Source organism: Alligator mississippiensis, chromosome 2, assembly GCF_030867095.1.
Source record: "Alligator mississippiensis isolate rAllMis1 chromosome 2, rAllMis1, whole genome shotgun sequence".
Classification (NCBI taxonomy): Eukaryota; Metazoa; Chordata; order Crocodylia; family Alligatoridae; genus Alligator; species Alligator mississippiensis.
Window position 1 is genome coordinate 167610081 of NC_081825.1, and position 15266 is coordinate 167625346.

At 43.1% G+C, this 15266-nt stretch overlaps 1 protein-coding gene across 2 annotated transcripts in view; it reads left to right on the forward strand.

Annotated features, from left to right (window-relative positions):
• Positions 1-15266, forward strand: part of GC (GC vitamin D binding protein) — a 37274-nt gene that overhangs the window by 7363 nt on the left and 14645 nt on the right. For both annotated transcript variants that reach the window (XM_006272209.4, XM_014607373.3), the window contains exons 2-6: positions 2154-2223; positions 5207-5339; positions 7384-7595; positions 10632-10764; positions 12080-12174. In XM_006272209.4, coding sequence (XP_006272271.2) covers positions 2154-2223; positions 5207-5339; positions 7384-7595; positions 10632-10764; positions 12080-12174 — 643 coding nt within the window. The remainder of the gene's footprint in view (positions 1-2153; positions 2224-5206; positions 5340-7383; positions 7596-10631; positions 10765-12079; positions 12175-15266) is intronic.

Sequence of the window (15266 nt, forward strand, 5' to 3'; positions counted from 1 at the left end):
ACCCCAGAACCCAGCCGTGGCATGGGCAAGCTCCCAGCAAACCAGATGGAGCACAAGTGTTGGAACCTCTACTACTAGAATATTGCTGAGACCCCCCCAGCTCCACAGGCTGGATCTGGCCCATAGGCTATATGTTGCCAACCCCTGCTATATGTTATTTTTCCTAGGAATTAGACTATCATAGACTTGTAACTACTTGAGTGATTTGGATTAATTATTGCCACATGACTCCATTATCCCATGAAACCCAACCACTGAGCCTAGAACACAAACAGATGCTAACAGAACACTTTTAGCCTTGGCATGGTAGTCTTTGAATATGCCATGTGTCCTTAGTATTCATCACATCTCAGCATAATAGTCTTTAAATATTCTGTGTTCACAAAGCACATCATTTGCCCAGGCCACCATTCTATATTTATTTCAGGTGGCTCTATAGTGAAATGACACCTTTCCCTCCCAAAGATGTTTGTTTTCCTAACTATGTTCCTTTAGCTGAGAACTGCTCTGTGATATTTTTGCAAGTAAAATGGCCTCTAAAGGCAAGAGCTTCACATCTCTCTCTCTCATGCCATCCAAACCAAAGTAAATGTGAGACAATAACTCAGTTGAGAGGTAAAGGAGACTGCTGAATTTTTCCAGGCTTAATAGGACCAATCAGTCACAAGAAGGCAGCTCAGGCACTGGGCAAAATGAAATCTCATTAGAGAGACAAAATGTGTTTTTGCTTCTAAAAATGTAACCATTTTCCTTTTGCAGTTCTTCAAGCTTCATTAGGTTCTGGAAATTCCCAACAGGACCTCTTAAGTGCTAAATTGGTTAAAGACAAAAATTAAGCATTTGCCCTAAACTTAAGTGTTTACTAAGAGTGTGTCAAGAGACATTTGTGATTAATTTGGTTGTGCTACTGTAAGCCTTTCTCCATCATTTAGCCTCCTGGGAATCTTAAGGGAATAATCTATAGCGAAGCTGCTGGTTCATAATTTCCAGTATAAGGGGGAGGATTTTCCACTGCCTAACTGTCTCTTTACACTGGCAGCAACAGTGAAAAGGAACAACAGTGGGTTCATGAGGCTCCACTCTCAAGCAATATTGTTACATCTGTGTTTGTAAATGCCAGATCAGATCAGGGAAGACAGCAATACAGATTCTGCCATGACAGGCATTAAAGACAAAAAACAGCAGCAGCAGCAATTTGACTTAGAATCCAGACATTTTTAAAGCATTTGCAGTGGTTCGTTATGGATCTTTCCTATTTATTTTATCATAATACAGCTCTGCACTGAGTCACCTTCCCCTGGGTTTTGCCCTTTAGAGCAGTGTAGCCAAAAGGCTTTGCTTAGTGTACTCACTTCACCTTTCAGAGTTCTGCTCTCTCAGGAAGCAGACCCCGCTGCATACATCTCTGTCTGGCTTTTCGTCCCTTGGAAAGTACATTCTGTTCATAGATATCTACTTCTACTGTCCAAATAGTCTGGATTCTTTTTATAAAGGCTGAAGAAGGAAAATCTGCTTATTAAAAAGCATACCAACCAATACATTTGTGGGTCAGTGTCACAGGATTTTGTTTATGGCAGGAGATGGAAAGGGATCTAGCTGATTTCTATATTAAATAAGTTTATCTGAAATTGGTAATATATACTTGTAAAAGACAACAGGAAGTTGCAAGGTTTTTCTTGGGGGGGGTTTGGGGGGGTTGTTTTGAAGGAGATAAAAATCAGTTTCTCATTAACATTTTATTTTACTAAATTTATTTTTCATGTAATGAGGCAATATAAGAATATTTAGAATGGCCCTGGTTTTTTAAATTAAGGTTGCAAAGTCATATTTGTATGGATATATATTTATTTGCTTATAATATAGGTAAAACGTTTTTCCAAAAGAAACGGCAGGAATTTGGATATGGAAATGTCAACAAGTTTTTGTTTAAAAATTAAGCAACTTCAAGTGTTTCTCTCCCTATCAATCTCATTTTGGGGAAAAAACTGCCTAATATAAAGCCTATTGAAGTAAATAGACTGGCTGATTGCAATACCTTTTCAACCAAACCCATAGAGAATATAGATTTCACATAAGCCCAGCTTCTGGACAGCATGAAATGGAATATTGTGCCTTTTTGTCTCAAGTAAATCTTCCCATCTCTTGTTTTATAGGTCGTGATTATATGCGAGACAAAATCTGTCAAGAATTCAACAACCTGGGAAAAAATGACTTCCGAACTCTGTACGTACCTCACAGGAAAATGGAACACTGACTTAGGTCACAACTAGCGGACAAAGAATATAAGCTAACTTTTAGTATTGGAAAAACTAAAAGAAATTTAAGAAGGTTTATCTGTAACTAACTATCCAAAAACTACTTGTCCTCTTAAAGTGGGACCTTTAACATGGCATGTTTGCCAGATGAGAGTCTCAGATTGTAAAAACTGTCAGACAGAAATTTTCAAAAGAATAATCAAGATGCCTATATCCTATTGCATTTTAATGGATTTTGGGTGCCTATTTCTCTGTGGCTCCTTTGGATACCCACACCTTCCACTTCAATGCTAGATTTTCTCTGCATGAATGAATAAAAAAGGGTGCATCCAGACAAGCACGCACGTGCATCTTGCAACTGCAAGATGCATGTATGGGAAACAAAAAAAACGTTTTGCAGCACGGAGGCAAAATTAGGCCCCTGGATACCCAGGGGTAAAAAAAGATGCACCACAGAATAGTGGGGCAAGGCACAGTCCCAGAACATGCCTGGAGGCAATCTGGGAGTCAGTCCTCCAGGAGAGAGACACTGGTTTCTGGCCAGAGCGTCTCTGTAGTGCTCCTGCTGCCCCCCACCCCCCCCACCCCTGGTGCTGTCAAGGGTAAGTTAGGCATGTGGGGTGGGTTTGGATGGGCGTGGGTGGGTGTGAGGAGTAGCAGGAGGATGTCAAGAGGTGTTGGGAGTGGACAGGTGTGTCAGGGGCTATGGGGAATGGTGGGGGAGGTTGGGGGGTGTTGGGAGTAGAGGGGGTGTTGGGGGCTATAGGGAGTGCTAAGGGGATGTCAAGGAGCGTATGGAGTGGAGGGGGATGTCAGGGCTATGCAGAGTGGCAGGAGATGTCGGGGGGTGTCAGGAGTAGAGGGGGTTGTAGGGGGCTATAGGGAGTGGAGGGGGATGTTGGGGGGTGTGGGGAGTGGCGGGGAGGGGTGTCCTGTATGTGGGTCACTTTGTGGAGGGGCTCAAGCTGGGGATGCCACATGCCTGCCCCCCCACCTGGCCCCTGCAGCACTGGTGGCAGCAGGCAGCATGGCTGTGGCTCTGCTGCAGGCACAGCCGGCAGTGATGTGGTGCTGTGTGACCCAGGCTCCATACATGCTGAACAGACCCAGCCCAGCCTGCTAGTTCAAGGCCTTGGATGGGCCAGGCCAGGCCAGGCCAGGCCAGACCAGGTCCATTCAGCATGTACAGAGTCTGCGTTGCCACCCACTCTAGCTCCCCCTGGCTGCAGATCTGGAAGGAGCCAGGCAGAGTTATTATGCCCCAAGTGGCACAATTTGCCCCATGCCAAAGTGTATGTCCAGGCACATGCTCTGAGGCAAAAAGCCCTGGCTCAAATTTATACTGCTTCTGTTTGAGCTGCTGAAAGTGCACATGCCTGCATGTGTGGACGCACCAAAGGGGCAGTTTTTTGAAAGTTTGGTTTGAGTTGTTGCATTTGCAGCTACAAATAATTGACTTCACAAATTTGCATCCACAACTATTTTCAGAAACAATTGATGACACTTAAACTTCTGTCTGATTTGCAACTACTGCAGCATACTTAGATGTTGGTGTGGCATCAGATATACCCGTAAATAACTGAAGAGTACAAACAAGGCCTATAATGGCTTCAGTTTGCAAACCTATACAAGAAAAAAAATGAAGGCCTGGATAAAACTAGATGGAAAATAAGGCTCTGGTACAACAGAACAGATTGCTATGACATTCAAATAAGCATGTTATTTTAAAAGGAAAATGTCTGTTGTTTTTTTTAGGTCTAGTGCTATTATTCTTCATATAAAAGTGTTAACTATATTTAGGACTTTGCTCCTGGAGTATTTAACCCTTAGACTGGCCACACATTAACACCTGAAACTAGTTTTAAGCACACGTTAGGCAACTTAAAGTTACACCACTCCAGGGCAGGTTTATTTCTGATCTGTGTTACCCAGCTCATGTTCTATTAATGTGTGGCTACTCCCCATAGGTGAGTTGCACAAGCTGCATTCCTCCAGCATCCCAGGATGCAGTGTTCCCTTCTCTACCCTCCTGTTCTGTGTGGACAAACTTTCTACCCCCTGAACTCTACTGCCCAAGGGTGGTTCTGGCATCAAGACAACTGCCTCTCCTGTCCCCAGAGGTGTGACCTTCCCCCTCTCCCCCCAAGGGGTGCAACCCCATGTAAACAGCCTCCAGAGCACATGCCACCTAGCCAGGTCACAGGTCATGGACAGGTCCAAGAGTGGGATCTACATGGAGTGGGAGGGAGGAAGAAGGTAGGGGGCCGGATTGGGCCCCCATGAGCTATGGTTTCCCGTCTTGGGCAGGAGCAGTAACTCCCCCAAAAGTGCCTTCCCTTACTACTCCTACTTCCCAGCCACCCTGAAAAGCACAACCAGCACCCCCTACACCCCAAACCTAAATCCCAATTTGTTAAAAACGAGATTATCTTTAATTTACTCCCTTTTTATTTTTAAATTCTTTTTTTTAATACTTCTTATTTTATCCTTTAGTGACTGACTTCCTTCATTTCACCACTTTCCTCCACCCCCATTTCCTTTCCACCTCCCATTCATTTCATTACCCACCACCATCCCATTAATTCTCTGCCTCCCAGATTCATGTTCCCACCCCACTCCCATTTCTCCCCACACCCCCACCTAGAGCAGCAACAGAAGCCTGGCCTGGCTCACCAGCCCTGTAGCAGGAACTGACAACTGTAGCTTGTAGTCAGGCCCCTATTTGCCAGCCCTCTAGTGGCAAGTCACAAAGGGGACTGTCAGGGAAGGTTTGTAACCTTAAGATATGACCGCTCCAGACTCAAGCTAGCACTAACACCAATCATCTTTTGAGCAGCTTAAAATGCAATGTGTAATAAGGCTCTTAGACAGATTTATCTCCACACCATTTCAGAGAAAAATAAATACTCCTCAAACTTTTTCTTAAATCTTTACCTTTTGCTTGCTCACAGAACAATCATCATGAATAGCAAGAAATTCTCCAATGCTACATTTGAAGAGATCAGTCACATTGTGAAAGAGATGGTCTCCCTTGTAGAAACATGTTGTGCTGAAGGGGCTGATCCCAACTGCTATGATGAGGGGGTAGGTTTATATAAATATTGTCATAATCTGTAGAGACAAAAGCATTTTGAACAGGGAGTATTTATTACAGAAAATGGCTTCTGAGTGTAGGCAGACAGTCTTTCCTACAATGTGAGTATCAGCTTTTTGCCCATTGTTTACTAGGCACCATCCTATCTGCAATTTTGTATGACATACAGAGACATCTAGTGCATAAACAATATTCCTTAAATAAGTAGATCATTACATGCTTAACAAGGAGAAAGTCTATGATCCTTCCAATATATGCATTGTTATTGATATGGGAGGCTGTTTAAATTCCAATAAAAGTTTAATGGGAAAAATGGGGGCAGAAACATTGGATGGGTAAATATACATGGAGGCAGGAAAAGAATGGTAATTATGTCTGAAAGAAAGCAGGGCTCACTGTCTATTCAGTGAATATTAATATATAATAGCAAATATTATATATTAGCAAATATTTGATAGAGATGGGCTCTGCAATTCAGATCCAGATTTCAAGCAGCCTCTCACATGCCAATCATTAAAATCCATAGGAAGTATAGAATTTAAATGAAATAGGGAGAGCAGGGATTAGCCCTAATATACATTTGACCCCCCTCCCCCCCCATACCCTCCCTCTGTCCTTCACTCCAGAGCTTCTCCTTAGAACCTTCCCTGGTTTCCTGCTACAGACTTAAAGGAACAATACACATACCCTAACATTGCCAAATATTCGGGGTATCTTCACTTACAGTTTTGATTTGGGCACTTTTCCTCTGTTTATGTAATAAAAGTGTTTAAAAGAATTCTTATCCACAATAGTATTCAGAGTATGATTGGAAGGTCCCAATGAGGTTTGGACCACTTTTCCTGAGATCACTGTTATATTTCAGTGAAATCCAGAGAAATACAAAATGTAGTTGGAAACCATGTGAGTATGACCAATATCTAAATAGTTTGATTCATCATTGGAACAAAGTGCCCAAATTCTAGTAACTATAGTGCCCATTGCTGGAGCCTCTTTCCTCTTAAGAACATTGTAGTGCCCAATCAGTAGCTAAACAGAGCATAAGCAGATGCACACATATGCCCAGTGACAGAGGAGCTGCCAAACCACCATGTGGAAGATATTTGTACTGTGTAGCTAAATAGTTCTCCATGCCAAGTGAGACAGAGTACTGGAGGAAATAAATGCCAGGTTCCCTGGTTCTTCCTTTACACTGCCATGCCGGCAGTCTCTGCAACACATATCCTGCAAAGCCCCACAAATGCTGTCTGTATCATCCACAGCAGAAATGCACCAGATCATCTAACAGGAGAGCCTGTGCAGCCAAACACACAGCAGTCAAATTTAACTCTGAGCAACAAAAGCACGTCTGCTTTGGGCTAGATTTTGCTTTTCATACCACCAAAGAGTCACTGCAGGTTTTGTTTTCATTAGGAGTTCACACCCCAGCCCTTCCTACTGACCACGCACCAGTGTCTGAAATGCTGCAGTTATCCTCCCGTCAGAGTGTGTCCGTCAGACGCCAGCATTGTGTCCTCACTCAAGCTACCCACTCCTACAAAGAATTGTCTTGTCCCATTTCAAGAATGAAGCATAGAGGGAGTCCTCCTGTTACTAGGACTGCATTACGTTTGGAAATAATTCTGTGGCATATACTCTGGTTTGCTGTGAACTACTAAATAATGTGGTCCAACAAACCACAGGGAAGAGTTGTAGGAACTGGTACAGCTCAAAGGAGTGAAGTCGAGGCTATATGAGACTGCATTATGGACTTACACGGATATCCCTACGTTAGGGGCAGAGGTTTGCCTTCTGTAATCCACATGCATTTTCCTGGGCTCAGACCATCAAAAGTATTGTGCTGCTTCACTTCCAGGGGAATGCTTTTAAGGACTAGGACCACAATTGATTGAGCTGTAGATAGGAGGAATGGATTTCACTCGTAGACTGTGGTAATATTTTACATATGGAAAAATGTAAGAACTGGACTTATCTACTAGATTAGAAACTTGGGTACTAGCAGTCTTTTGTTCCTTTCCCTCCATCTCACACTAGTCTTCAGCACTGTCTGACAAATCCTGTGATGAAAATTCTCCTTTCCCTATGCATGCTGGAACTGCAGACTGCTGTACTCACCAAGGTCTAGAGAAAAAGCTCTGCTTGGCTGCCCTCCATCATCCACCCAAAGCGTTTCCTACTTATGTGGAGCCATCGAATGAAGAACTCTGTGATGCCTTCAAGAAAGATCCCAAGGACTTTGCAGACAAGTAAGTGCTAAAAGGCTGAGTTTAATTTTGGACTCAGGTGTCTTTAATATATCCCCCTCCCCCCAAATTAAATTATTTTAATTGTTGTTTAAGCCAAATGCACTAGACACATGCAAATGTCAGCTGCACTTTACTAAATGGAAGTTAAATTGTTGATAGAGGTTTATCGAGGACACACTTCAAGAAGGGCATGAACAGTTTGGAAAGAATCTAGCGCAGGGCAACAAAAATGGTCAGGGTCCTGGGAGAAAAGACTTATGAAGAAAGGCTGGAAGAACTAGAGTTATTTAGCCTACAGAAGAGAAGACAGGGAATTTAATAACAGACCTCAAATACCAGACAAGTGCTTATCGAGAGGATGGAGATGAGCTTTTCTTTATGGCTGTAGGGAACAGGACTAGGAGCAATGGCCTCAAATTGCAGCAGGGGCAATATAGGTTGGAGATTAGGAGGAATATAAGGGTGTTCTGACTATGGCAGGTGTTCAGGCTATCTTGATAAGATGTAGAATTTCCATCCTTAGAAACTTTCAAAAACAGGTTAGACAGTCACTTGTCAAGGATGATCCTGCTTTGAACAGGGGGGGCTGAACTAAATGATGTTATAAGGTTCCTTCCAGTCCTACTTTCCTATGATTCCTATGATTATCCTTTGTGCTGGATGGTCCCTGGCCCATCCAAAGATTGTATTGATAGGAACCAATGGATACTTAATCTAAATTGCAAAAATATTTAAATGAAATCATGGAGAACCAGGAAGCCATTTTTCTGCCCTAACTGTACCACTCACACACCACTGAAAATTCAAAGCTGTCACGTAACCTCATTCATCTCTAAGCCCCCTGACTGCCTAACTTTCTGCTGGTTTGCATGGATAAAGACATGCAAGTGCTGATGCCACCTCACAAGGAACAAGCTGCCCAGAGCCCTGCGCCAAGCCATAGCATAAGGAGCCCCAGGGGTTCATGTTCATGTTGGGGAATATTTGAACTCGCCAGGGGAACTGAACTGTTCAGAGCATGCCTAACACCCATTATCTGACAGACCCTGCATGAAGAAGGTAAGGCACAGCAGGGGGAGAGAGAGAATTTTCAAGGCACAACAGCAATGTGAGCACTCAAACTCCCCCTGTATGTCAGTAGGAGCTAAGCATCTAATGGTCTTGCATGCCTTTGAAAATCTGCTTCATTAAGTACCTAAGATTGCAAAAAGTTGGGCCTGTACCTATCTTTTTTGTAACGTGTAGTATTTAAATTCACTTCTACATTGTCAGACTGTGTGGGTAGGTATGAGGCAGGAAGAAGAGGTTGGTGGGGGACCTTTCACACCCTTTTCTCCATGCAAACAGGAACAGGAATTCAGCAGAAAATAGTGTGTAGAGAACATGAAGGATGCATGGTTAAAATAGCACTGGCCCATGGGAACAGTGGAGAGGGTAGCATGTTGACAGAATCCTATAAGGGACATTATGCCTCATATAAATATAATGTCTCCATTCACAAAACTTATGCAAGTTCCTTGTCAGGGTTGGCATTTGAATCAGTCAATACCATTCATGCCAAGAAATGTAGTTTATTAACACTAATTATTAATTCATCTGACTAGAATAAAGACATTGCTAAACTGGAGAGCATAACAACTTTTAAAGCATCCGGATTGCTAGGCCCCCATAAGGTCAGGCTGACCTTAACTCTGATTCCTATTGCCAAGTTGCTACCAGTAGGCAACTTCTTACAGTATTTGTGTCCTGATGTCAATTTGTGGAGCAGTGATACATTCACATGGATGTAGACCTGGATATTTTGTTTGGCTAAGTGAGTTGTATGGTCTGAATGTTATGTTTATGGCTGCCATCATTTACTTCTCCATTTTTACTCAAGGAGCAATGTATGTAGCATCTGCAAAAAACACTTAGATTTCCTAATGTGCCTGAGAGATTCAAGAGCTAAGCTCCCACTGACAGTCACTGTATATGGATTCCTGATTAGAAATTATTGCAAGTGCTCACTGACAGTGTTCCCTCTAAGGTGCACGCATGCGTGGCCGTGCACAATTAAAAATCTTGCCGTGCACGAACTTTTTCCTGCCACGCACCCGCCCAAAGCACGGAGTGCAGCACGGAGCGCAGCAGAGGCACTGGGGCTTGCGTGGGCCACTTAGGAAAGCTCCTCAATGCAGGGCAGGCAGCAGCTCCTCGCCAAGACAGGGACAGGGGCGGGGCTGGGGGCTGGTGTGGGCTCCGCCAGCTCCAGGGAAGTGCTCTGCACCCCTGCATCACTTCAGGGATTGAGGAGGCAGGTGGTGTCAAGGCTGGAGAGCAAACCAGTTCCCCTGAGCCAGCGGAGCCCACAGAGCACTACTCACTAGCTACTAATGGAAAAATATTGAGCTCTGCAGCAAGCTGTTAGGGAAAAAGAAGCCCTAACAGACCACTAAATAAAATAGATAAAAGTTTGGCTGTTGGTTATATTTTTAGTCTTGACAAAAAATAGTTCTCTTCAAAATCATTGTCTGTTCCCCACATCATAGATTCCCTTTGGCACTCTACCCCATTATAGGGGGAGGAGGGGAGAGGGAAGACACTGTGCCATAGCAAGGTGGGGGCAAGCAGGATGACTGCCATGGGTGCTGAAGCGAAGGGGTGCTAACAGGCGCTGCCCAGCCAGTGTGGGGCATGGGATGGAGCCGTGAGCAACTCATTTGCGGGTCACAGAGATGCGGGGAGGGCAGCTCCTGCCACTGCATGCACAGGCAAGCATGGGGGGAACTGCTCCGCGGGCTCCACCAGCTCTGAAGTGGTGCGCTCACGGACCGCTACTCCTTAGAGAAAACATTGCTCACTGACCAACAGAAAGTGTTCCTGAATATGCTGGAAGATGGCCATGATCCCACTGACAGCATTATGTCTTACATGAATACAACGTCTCGTTCAGCAAAGTGGGTCTTTGGAATTGGGCATCCCACTCCATTACTTGCTTGTAAAAATCCCGCTCTTTGAGTTAACAAACTTTCCAGCCATGTACTGTCTCTTTTCTAGGTTTCTGTACGAGTATTCCAGTAACTTTGGACAAGCCCCTTTGCCGCTGTTAGTAGCTTCTACAGGAAGTTACTTGTCTATGGTTTCAACTTGCTGCATTTCACCAAGCCCAGGTATCTGCTTCTTGAAAGAGGTAAGCATATCCATCCCTGCAAGTTTTTACTACAGTAAAAAAGCTGTTATTTTTACTCCTAACAAGTCATCTCTTGTACTGTTTTTAACTTTAACACAATTCTGATCAAAGAGGGGTGAGTAAGGAAAAAAGCCAACAGAAATAAATATAAATTAAATGTCCTGTGGGCACTCCTACACATGTGCCAGACTGTGCAGTTGTTACTGCACACTCATTTGGTACTTGCTTAAGAAAGTACTAAATGACTGAGCAGCAACTGACGTCATGGCACAGTCCCAATGCCACACGGGTTGTTTCCAACCCTACTGTGCACTAGCTCATTGCTATTGCACAGTAGCGTCAGGATCACAGTTCGTGCCTGCTGGTGGTATGTCGTGATAGCAATGAGCTACGGCAATGTAGCTTGTCGCTACAGCAACATAGCATCTCATGTAGATGTGCCCTGTATAATCTTGGAATCTTAAAATGTTCAGGATGACTTCAGAAAAGCAACCAAAGGATATGAATTTAGTCTGATATCCACTGACTTTTAGCCAGGATTATGCAGGTATGGATCTCTTTGGTTTTGTTTCACCACAGATTGTAGGAGTATTTTTTCTGCTTGTGATCCCCACAGAATCTCAACTTTTTCAATATAGCTTTAATGTTTTTAACTAAGGAAAACCCATAATTCAAAGTGACACTCAGCTAAAGCCATCACTTTTTTACATCATAGCTTTGTAATTCAACCCAAAATCTAATATTGCTTTGGAATGGTGACAGGATATTTCACTGTGAGCTTTTCATGCAGCTGTAGTCATCAAACCTGGTATATCAGAGGGAACTCTGCATCCTTCTGGCACAGACAATAAAAACAGGATCTATAACAGGTTTTATTGTGACAACTGAATAGTTAATATCCCTCTTAGCAAAACCTTGATCTTGTTGCAGTCTCAAAAGTGGGAGGAAATGGTCATGACAAGTCACAGTATCATAGAAAATTAAGGTTGGAAGGGACCTCAGGACATCATTTAATCCAACACCCTGCCCAAACCAAGACCATCCCCAACTAGATCATCCGAGTCAAGGCTTTGTCTAGCCAGATGTAAAAACCTCCAAGGATGAAGAGTTCACGATCTCTCTGGGTTACCAGTTCCAGTGTCTACTACCCTCCTAGTGAGAGAGTTTTTCCTAACCTAAACTTCCCTTGCAGCAACTTGAGACTATTGTTCCTTATTCTGTCATTTTCCCCACTAAGAAGAGTCTAGCTCCATCCTCTTTGGATCCACCAGTGGATAATGTCTGCTTAATACAATTCTTTTCCTTTCTGTCCCAGAGATTGGAAAGAAAAACTGTCTCAATAACCACTAGAATGGCAAACAGAGTTTGTTCTCAACTTGCAGTATATGGAAAGGAAAAAACCAAGTTCAGGTAAAGGAAATACCATATATCCAATAACAATTCAGATCAGAATTTAAAATATTTTGTTTTAGAGTGCTTCCTGTTTCAGTGTTTTTTATATTTGAATAGGGTTAGAAAAATAAATGAGTGCAAAGCAAGGTTTTGTGTATTTTGTAGAAGTGCAAAGCAAATCATTTAACCTACTACCATTCTCCTGTCAGAGCTATGATGTTCTTGTTTAGGTGGGCCCTACAATTATTTTAAACAATGCAATACTAGTACATGTGTGTTGACATCTTGTGTTCTTATTAAAGGTTAATTGAGAAGTTTATGTCAGATTTTCTTGCATACCAGATGTCTCTGAATAAAACAGGCACATTGTTTTGGGGAAGTCAGAATGAAGAAAAAATATTTTTCCAGCATTGTGGCTAAATAGAATAGGGACAAAGCCTGATCTTCAACTTACTCACTATCCCTTCCCTGCTCAAGCAAAAACTTGAGTTTTAACCCTTTTATGACTGAATTGTCAGCAGCTCTTGGCTGCCCAGCCAAAAGCTAAAACTCTAGTATTGCTGGACTCCATGGGTGAATCCAGTACTTTGAAGAGAGGTAAAAGCAGTCTGCAAGCCTGTGAAATAAAAGAGAAACCAGGAGTAGCTACTAGACAGTAACATTTTTGAAGAAAGGAAAGCTTGATTAGTGGAACATGAAGACCATATAAAAGAAAAGAGGATTGTTAACACCTGTGGAGTGAAGAGCAATTATCAGGGATCAGGTAGATCATAATGAGTCATGAAGTCAATTGACTCCATCAGTGCTGCCTGAATAGAAATGGCACTGTTCATGCTGAATAGTTAGTTTAAACTTTGGTTAAACAGAAATCAAATCAGGGTACACCCACATCACCACACCCTCCCACCCCCTCACATTTGACCCTGTTGGAGCCTGCCCCTACCTCTATGCAACTGGTGAAGCAAGGAGAAGGGAAAGAAACAGTAGTCATGTTACAGTATCTCCATGCTTCTGTTCTGGACAGAAAAATTAGCTGTCCTGATTAAGACCCGCACCCCAATTTTGGTTAACTTTTGGGGAAAAGGTGAGTGTGGTATGCAAGTATGTATGGCACTAGTGTATATAGATGAAAGCAGAGTAAACAGGACTTTATGGATTATAGAAGAATTGTGAATAAAGAAAGTATGTCTTGTAGACTGGACACAAAGGATGAGGTATTAATGTTACAGGTTCTCAACTAATCTGGGAAGGTGGAATAGGTTTTTAAATGGAGAACAGGAAGAGCAGTGTTAGTGTCACTAGCTTGTAAAGAGTGGATGATCTGGAACATGGCCCATAGGTAGTGAAGTAAGTGGTATAAACAGGAAGTAAGGCATGAAATAATGTTACAATCATCAGTGGCAAAGGATCGTGGCTACTGTTGGTGCCAGAGTTAAATCTGGATATGGAACCACATCTCTGGAGTTCCATAACTCCAAATATTTAGGCTAATTCTTACAAATTCACATGTCTGGGTTTAGAGGGTCCTTAATCTACACTTTGGCAGCATAATACAGCGTCAATGCTTGGATACGAGTGGCTGGGCTTGGAGATGAATCAGGGATCAAGGTTACTGGATGGCAGTACAAACTAATCAGAGAGGGTAGGCAGATCTAGACCCAAGCCTGATCAGGTAACCAGGAGATTGAGAACTGAGAGATGTCTATGAGCAAGCTGAGTCAGGAAACAAGAATGTCAGGAAGTAAACAGTTATCAGAAGTGCAGTTTGAAATCAGAAAAAGCTCTGTTGCCTACATACTTCTTCTCCCTGGGTTTATATAAGGGAAGTGTAGGGTCAGATGACAAGAGCCAGCCATTCACATGTCAAGGAGTGTGTGGAGACTTGGGAACTGGTGGAGGCTGTAGGCGAGCCTCATCTACCCTTTGAGATTAGCAGCAGGGTGATGGGCTGGATTAAATAGCTGTACTGATTAGGCTAGGGCCCTGATTCAAGGCTATGGGCCTGATATAAAGATGCCATTTACCATAGCACAAGAGTCCCCCATGTGAAATTACTAGTCTTCAGCAAATCAAAGCCATTCCTTTAAGTGCTTACATAGGGAGGGAGGTAATCAAATGTACACACTCATGTGGAAGAGTACCGGTCTTTGTCCTCCCCAGCTGAAACACTTAAATTAGGTTTTTAACTTCAGTAATGGGTGTTTTCCAACTTACTTTTGTCTCTACAACAAGCTAAAGGTAGCCTCTACTTACAGCTAACCAATAGCATAACAATGGGTTAGTGAGTGGGGCACAAGTCCCAGCCACTGCCTAAGGAGGACAGAGTGATGCCAAAATGGAGCTAAGGGTCCCCCCATCACCTTCTTCCTGAACCTCCTTTTTTGCTGCCAAGAACTCATAGGTTTTTTAACCACTTGACACACATGGTAGCAAAAAAAGAATATGACATCTCCTCCAGAAGCAGCAAACCACCAGCTGCTGCTCCGGCATTGCTTCTGCTCTGCTCTGCTCTGCTCTGCTCTGCTCTTCTCACTGCTGGAGCTGGAGCCACTGCAGGGTAGGCACCAGTGGTACAGGGAGATGAAGGAAAGGGATGCAGCACTGCCCAGAGCATAGTACTGGCCAGTTACACCTCTGCACAGAACACAGTAGTTGCTCAGACAGCCTTCTGACTGACTGTACTCACAGTTTGTTCTGCACAGGTGGAGCAGGATACCAAAAAAAACAAATCAGGAATTGCCCCAAACTTTCATGTTTATTCATATTAAGTGTTTCAGCTTCCTTGCCCTTTCATTTTTAGCCTGTACTTAAAAACTAAGGAGTGTGTAAGTAGGCTTAGTAGATTTAATGATAAAGTGTTGGCATTAAAAGCCTTTGTTGCACTTTTTCTTGCTTAAATATGCAGAAGAGAATAGATAGGATTTGACTGAGGTTTTTCTCAGATCATCTGCAGCCTTTCATGGGTAGCTGGCTGGGAATTTTGATTACAGGTTTTTGGTCAGGAGGCAAGATTGTGGGATCAATTTTCAAAATTGATGCTTTTCATGGAAACGTAATGCTTTGGCCAAACATTCATCAGAAATGTTTCTCAGGTCCTGACTGGGATTTCT